This window comes from Nicotiana sylvestris, chromosome 5, assembly GCF_000393655.2.
Source record: "Nicotiana sylvestris chromosome 5, ASM39365v2, whole genome shotgun sequence".
Lineage (NCBI taxonomy): Eukaryota > Viridiplantae > Streptophyta > Magnoliopsida > Solanales > Solanaceae > Nicotiana > Nicotiana sylvestris.
In genome coordinates, this window is record NC_091061.1 from 104,031,842 (window position 1) to 104,039,641 (window position 7,800).

Consider the following 7,800-nt stretch of genomic DNA (forward strand, 5'->3'; position numbering starts at 1 on the left):
GGTGTTCAAGTCCTATATGGATTCTTTTGTGATTGTATTCATTGAATATATCTTGATATACTCCCACGGTTGAGAGGAGCATGAGTGGCATCTTCGGATTGTACTCCAGACTTTGAGGGATAGCCAGTTATATGCCAAGTTTTCAAGGTGTGAGTTTTGGTTAGACTTAGTTGCCTTTTGGGGGGCATGTTGTATAGGAAGAGGGCATAAAGATGGATCCTAAGAAGATTGAGGCAGTTCAGAACTGGCCTGGACCTACTTCAGCTACGGAGATCCGGAGTTTCCTGGGTTTGGCGGGTTATTATCGCCGATTTGTGGAAGCATTTTCATCTATAGCAGCCCCATTGACCAGATTGACCCAAAAGGGTGCCCCATAAGATGGTCGGATGAGTGTTAGTTGAGCTTCCAAAACCTCAAGACTGTTGATAGGTTACAAGTACCTTGGTCATAAGTACTTTGTTCATGTTTTAATAATCTAACAAACTTACTATCCAGAACTAGATAAGGACCCTGTTACGCATTTACAAGAACTTAAGATCATAAGGTTCCAGCTTGGGATATGGCTCAACTCTTCATAGTAGAAGGAATAGTTGCGGGAACAGGTCCCTACCAGTTCCCGAGGTGACTGTACGAAGTCAACTCTCCAACTGGAAAGTTGCTGCATGCACACGCTACAGTACAGGAACAGTGCCGTAGTCACTTTCTGTGGAAGGCTTTTTACCTACCTTGCTTACATTATTGTATGTAAGGTCACATATGTATTATTAACATCAAGGGATGTAAAACACGTTCACTTGAATACTTAGATATTTTACACAAGCTTACTCACGTGACTATCCAACAAGAAAGTTTCAAGTGCTTCAAGAACAAAGAACAAAATAACTATGACCGGTTCCCACATCAAGTCATTATATGTCCCTAGTTGAGTTGTAACTTTGTAATAGTTCTTCAATTGTATTTTCTACTTAGCTTGTTTAGAAGCATTCTGTAGGAACCCCTTTGTAAACCTTAAACTTGTGTATTTGAGTCTTGGCTAGAGTTAGTCAAGTTGTAACGTCTTTGTAATAGAGTTATTACAAAGTGACTTGTAATAGAGTATTACAAGTTAGTAAAGGATTAAGAGGTTCATTTCTACATTGCATAGGTTGTAATCTAAAAGTTTCTCAGTAGTAAAGTTGAAATCCTACAAGGGTCGGTCATGGTTTTTAATCCCGTTGAGTTGGGAATTTTTCACGTAAAATTCCTCTTGTCGTTTACTTACTGCCATGTGCGTGTGTTCTAGTAGAACTGATAGAGAACCTGGTTCTCTATAGAGTTTGGTGGACCCTTATATATTATCAATTGGTATTAGAGCGGGTTCTTTCTATCAGGTTAAGACCTACAAAGGTTCCTCATGGCTGCTCCTCCAAACTTCAAAGAAGGCCAGCCTACTTACAGACCATCTAGGTTCAATGGACATATTATGGATGGTGGAAAACTAGGATACACGACTTCATCATGGCTGAAGATTTTGAGTTATGGGATGTCATATGTGACAGACCCTTTGTCCCTACCAAGAACCTTGGCGACCCAACTGTAGCCATTCCCAAGATAAGGAAAGAATTCAATGATGCTGATAAAAAGGCCATAGAGAAGAACTTTCGCGCAAAGAAAATTTTAGTGTGTGGCATTGGTCCTGATGAATACAACATCATATCGGCATATCAGTCAGCTAACGAAATCTGGGAAACCCTTCAGACAGCTCACGAAGGAACAACACATGTCAAGCAATCCAAAATCAATATGCTCACAACTGAATGTGAGCTCTTCAGAATGAAAGACGATGAATCTGTCCAAGATATGCATACCCGTTTCACCTCCTTCATTAGTGAGCTTCACTCTCTTGGTGAAACTATTCCAAGAAACAAGCTGGTTAGAAAATTCCTAAGTGTGCTGCCCAGTCCTGAGAAATCAAAGTGCACACCATTATAGAGGCGAAGGACCTGCATGAGCTAACTATTGATGAGCTTATTGGCAATCTAAAAACGTATGAAATGAAGAAGAAGAAGAAGAAGAAGAAGAAGAAGAAGAAGAAGAAGAAGAAGAAGAAGAAGAAGAAGAAGAAGAAGAAGAAGAAGAAGAAGGACAATGAAAGAAGAGAGCCCAAAAGGGAGAAGAGCCTGGTCCTCAAGACTTAAAGCAATAATTCAAGTGGAGAACTTAAAATGGAGAGTAGGCCTAAAAATTCTCAAAAAAGAAAGGAAGTTGCAAGCGAGACACACATTAAGCTTGAAAGTGACTTAAATTCAGTGAAGTCTCGTCTGTGTGCTGAGTTTGAGAGAAACAAACAACTTTAGGAAGAACTAGGTAGAGTGAATAGTTATCTTGAAAAAATCACACAAGTGGACTTGGTCTTCTGATGCTATCACTACATGTATACCAAAAATGGGGAAACAGGCACGAAATTGGGTTTCAAAGAGAAAAGATTCCCTACAACCCTCATAGAAAGTACATTACTGTACCTAACAATTGGCTTTGCACTCATTGTGGTAACAATGGGCACTGGAAGAAAACATTAAGGCCAGATCTCAGTCACAGTTGAAAAATAGATCTTTTACTATAAAAGTAACTACTGGTAAAGAACCTTGTACCTCATATAAAAATGCATAATGCCTGTATGGACAAAAAGATCTCTTATTCACCCCTTTCCTCATTATAAGGGACCCAAATTAGTTTGGGTTCTCAATAGAAAAAACGTTGCTGACAATGTCGTGAAACAAGCTCTTGCTGCATGGGGAGATTCATCAAGCGAATCTGGAGAAGATGATGAACTAGGTAACAACTCTATGATGGTAGTAGAAGGTGAAGCAACCGAGTATGATTCAATTTTTGCTTTGATGGCCCAGTCTGATAATGAGAAGGTAAACTTTCTAGATGTTCAGAGAAATCTGAAATCCTATTCTCTTAAGAAACTCATGTCTTTGGCAAATGTGTTAATCGACGCTTATCACAGTCTTATTAATGACAAAGATGCTTTAACAGTTGAATTAGGAGAAGCAGAACAGTCTAGAGATGACCTAATAGTAGTTGCAGTTGATTTAAGGGAGAAAATTGAGAACCTAAAGAAAGAAAGATATGATCTTCTGGCTGTTGTGGTGGACTTAAAAGAGACCATTGAGAGGGTAAGTATGGAAAAATATGTCTTAATTGAGAAAGTTTCTAGAACTGAGCATGAAAAAATGACCTTCTAGTGGTAGTAATTGATTTGAAGGAAACAATTGGAGAACTTAAAATGGAGAGTAGGCCTGAAAATTCTCAAAAAGGAAAGAAAGTTGCAAGCGAGGCACACATTAAGCTTGAAAGTGAGTTAAATTCAGTGAAGTCTAGTCTGTGTGCTGAGCTTAAGAGAAACAAACAACTTTAGGAAGAACTAGGTAGAGTGAAGAGTTATCTTGAAAAAATCACTCAAGTGGACCTGGTCCTCTAATGTTATCACTACATGTATACCAACAATGGGGGAAACAGGCACGGGATTGGGTTTCAAAGAGAAAAGATACCCTACACCCCTCAAAGCAAGTACGTTACTGTACCTAACAATTGGCTTTGCACTCACTGTGGTAACAGTGGGCACTAAAAGAAAACGTTAAGGCCAGATCTCAGTCACAGTTGAAAAACAAATCTTTTTCTGTAAAAGTAACTACTGTCACACCTCCTTTTTCCGCCCCCGCGGGGTGCAAGGAGCTTTTTTCAATTAAAGGACAGTCAAAACTGGATTTGTTTATTTATTTCAGAGTCGCCACTTGGGAGATTTAGGGTGTCCCAAGTCACCAATTTTAATCCCGAATCGAGGAAAAGAATGACTCCATATTACAGTCTGCATACCAGAAATCCGGATAAGGAATTCTGTTAACCCGGGAGAAGGTGTTAGGCATTCCCGAGTTCCGTGGTTCTAGCACGGTCGCTCAACTGTTATATTCGGCTTGATTATCTGATATAATACGTATTATAAACTTATGTGCAAATTTTATCCTTTAGCCGCTTTTATTATTTTTTATTTATTGTTATTATTTTACGAAGAATTGCAACATTGTGAAAACGTATTTCAAACCACGTCGCAATCAATGCACCCGTGGTTATCGACACATTTCGACTCCGTTGAGATTTGGATTTGGGTTACATAAATGCACACCCGTATTTAAGAAAATAACATTGTTAAATACGCGCCTAAAGCGACTAGCGTATCATTATTTTTGGGTAGGGCCGTGAAATTTGCTAAAACGGCTCCTCCCGAATTCTAAGCAATTAAATGTACATTTATTGAGGGCCCCGCAATCTATACATTTTATTAAGCGAGGCTCATCTCATTTATTTTAAATGGACAAATCTTAAAGCGACTACATTTTTCTATAAAAATTAGTCTCTAAAATAAAGGAAAAAAATCCTAATTAATTACTAGCTTTTATTTTATTTATTTAAGAAAGCATGACATACTAATTGCTAGATTAATACAAATATTGATGAAAAGGAATTTTATTTAAAAAAATTCGAAATTATAAATAAAATAAAAATTTGACAACTAAAATTTAAAAGTATCAAATACAGCTAGATTAAAACTCAGCATTGTTATAAAAAAAACTATTGAGATTAATTATTCACGACCATTTGAAACTAGATTTTAACCATAATTACTAAAGCTTTTTAGAAAGTCTTTTAGACTTAAACGAAGTTTCTAATCTTGCCTGAACTCAAATGCCTTAATGCCTAATTTACGAAATTTAATTTAAATTCATGTCTTAGCTAAATTTAGCTAGTTATTCATGATTAACCTACTGTTGATAATCTTGAAACCTTCATAACTAGTGAATTAACCTGTTTTGCCGAACTGATTCATTAAAGACTAACTTATGTTATTTTTTCTTATTCCAATTATTATTTAGTAATACATGAAATAGCTTAAATACAATCAACAAAAGGAATAAAGAAAAACGAAATTAAAACTTCAAAATTTCATTCTTCATATGTATTCATGCTTCATATTTCGGATTACAATAACCAGCGTGTCAGTTGTGTACCTGATATTGGAAGCAAAAGAAAATGAAGATGAGAATCAGCAACAGTAATAACAATACAGCAACAACAACTGCCCAGCAACAGTAACAACCCAGTAACAGACCGGTGGAGTAGTAATCCCAAAACAAATGCTTCCAACTTTTATGAAACAACAACAATTAATACTGATTTCAAACAATGAAAGAAAGCAGAAGATTTTTTAGTTTTTTTTATTTGAAAGTTTGAATATTTTTCGGAATTTTTCTCTCTTAAATATTCAGCTCTTTTTTTTTCCTCTTATTCTCTGTCCGTTTTTTTCTCTATCTCTGTGTGTCCTCTATTTCTGATTTCAAGCCTTCTACTTATATCTCATCCCATAAATCTTTTAATCAATTAAAATCAACACATTTTCTCTACCAAACCCATTATCTTCCCACTCATCCCCATTACATTAAATAAATATATCACACCACCCCATTATATTTTGTCCCCCATGCCTAACATAAACAAATACAAGATTCCCCCACACTAAAATTTGTCTTGTCCCCCCTTTATATTAAATAAGTACATCAAAAACCCCACCCCATTATATTTGTCCCCCATGCTTAACATAAAGAATCAAAATAATGTTCAATTACCAAACTACCCCTCCGACCTTATTGCAATTACAAATCTACCCCCGAATGCAATGCAATTTACCAAATTACCCCTCTGCTCTAAACAATCAATTAATCATAACTCAACCAAAATATAGTCAAGATGACCAATTTCTCAACAATCTTCAACAACAATTTACATGAACATGATGAACAACACAAACTCCAAATTAATGGAATGAATTAACCATATCGGGAACCAATCCTGGTTAATTTAGACCATCAATGGATGAACAAAGAGACAACAATACAAACAACAATATGCATGATTCAAATTAAATCAACAAATCACAAACAAACATAAACCCACATTAAATCACTGGATTTAAACATGAACTTCAAACCAAGACGAACATGAATTAAATCTATTTTTAAGCAACAAACATGACGGATTCACATGACTCAAACAACACTAATAATTTCTGGAAAATACATAACAACATGAAACAAATTGAAGAAATAATTAATTAAATTTCAATTTGAATCTAACAAACATTAAACTAACAAATATTCATCTAAACAATAATACAAACATGAAATAAACATGAAAACAACTAATTAAACTTCTATTTTGAAATCTGAAAATTAATTTAACAAAACAAATGAACAAAGTAAAAAAAAATTAATTCAAACGATAGACATGAACAAAACAACATTTGCCGATTTTAGATTCGAGAATATCAAAACAAAATACGGACAAAATAAAATTCAAAAACTACTAACCGGACTGACATGAAATATGTATGGACTGACTCGACGAACCTTGACCAAAGCTCGACCAAACGGCGACGAACACGAACCTACGAAGCAACTGAAGCAACATCAACAATCGACGCAGCAGAAGCGATGCTCGAGCAGCACTTTTGAGCTTCTGACCATGGATCTTTTGCTCCTTCGGGAAATGATTGTTGGATCGTAGTTTCATCGACGAAGAAGATGAAGCAGAAACATAGCGTGATGGGTCTGTTTGGAGATGAAGTGAAGCAGCAGGATGGTTTGAAGCCGAAGGAGATGAAGTGAAGCAGCAGCGCGGCTGGGTCCGTTTGGACGATGAAGCTGAAAGCAGAAGAAGCAGCTACGGCAGCCATGGATGGAGGTCGAAACTAGAGCCATGAACAGCAGCTACGTACAGCAGCAGCGATGGAAGAAGCTCGGGCTTTGACGAAGAACGAAGAAGATGAAGCCGCGGCGAAGAAGAAATAGTAACAGCTAAGGATGAAGGTTGAAGCTAAGGCAGCAGCAACCACGGATGTAGTGCTTCCAGCTCGTCGCCGGGGAAGGCGAACAGTAGTCATGGGGGCTGTTTGGATGTAGCAGACGGAGGAAGGAGGAGAAGCAATGGCGACGACGCACTGGGAACGGGCTGGACGACGTGTGTGTGTGTGTGTGTGTGTGTGTGTGTGTGTTGGGGGTAAAGGCTACCATGGATGCTTGCTTGGAGCTTTGGAGGAGAAGTGAAGAAGAAGAGAGGGGATGGGGGCGGGTGAGTTAGTGTTTTTAGGGTTTTTTTTAGTTTTAGGGTTTTTTGTCTTGTTTTTCCTTTTTTTGTTTTGTGTTAGGACAAAAATGAAGAAGGGGTGTTGGGTTAATGGGTTAGTGGGGCAGATCGGGTCGACCCGTGTGAAGTGGACTGGGTCATGGGGAAGATTGAGCAATTATTTGGGCCTAGGGTTGAAATTTGAAGAAGTGGCCCAATCCGATTTTTCTTTGTATTTTTGTTATTTTTTCTTTTATTTTTCTAAAACTAAATTATAAAAATACTTAAATGATTATTAAGAACTAAATTAAGTTATAAAAGCGCAAATTAACTACCAATAACAATTAACGCACAATTAAGTAATAATTAAGCATAAAATTGTTCATTTGGACATTAAATGCTAAAAATGCAAAAGATGCATATTTTTGTAATTTTTAATTTTTGTAAAACTAATTTAATTACTAACAATTGTAGAATTAAATCCTACATGCAAAATGCGACATATTTTTGTATTTTTTATTAATTTAACAAATAAGCAAACACAGACAAATACAAATAATTATCCAAAAATATCACAAAATCTCACAAAATTGCACACCAAGGAAAATCATTTTATTTTTAAATTTTTTGGGAGTAATT

General features: G+C 36.5%; 1 protein-coding gene across 1 annotated transcript; it reads left to right on the plus strand.

Moving 5' to 3' along the window:
- Positions 1–1,497: 1,497 nt before the first annotated feature.
- On the plus strand, positions 1,498–2,177 carry LOC138869073 (uncharacterized). The gene is made up of 2 exons (XM_070146662.1): positions 1,498–1,911; positions 2,040–2,177. Exons 1-2 carry the CDS (start codon positions 1,498–1,500, stop codon positions 2,175–2,177), a joined length of 552 nt encoding a protein of 183 aa, XP_070002763.1.
- Positions 2,178–7,800: the final 5,623 nt, after the last annotated feature.

Excerpts from the sequence above, each read along its gene's own strand:
- LOC138869073 (XM_070146662.1), top strand. The coding sequence starts at position 1,498 with ATGGCTGAAGATTTTGAGTTATGGGATGTCATATGTGACAGACCCTTT. Across the intron at positions 1,912-2,039 it reads CTATTCCAAGAAACAAGCTG|AAGAAGAAGAAGAAGAAGAA; the intron begins GTTAGAAAATTC and ends TATGAAATGAAG.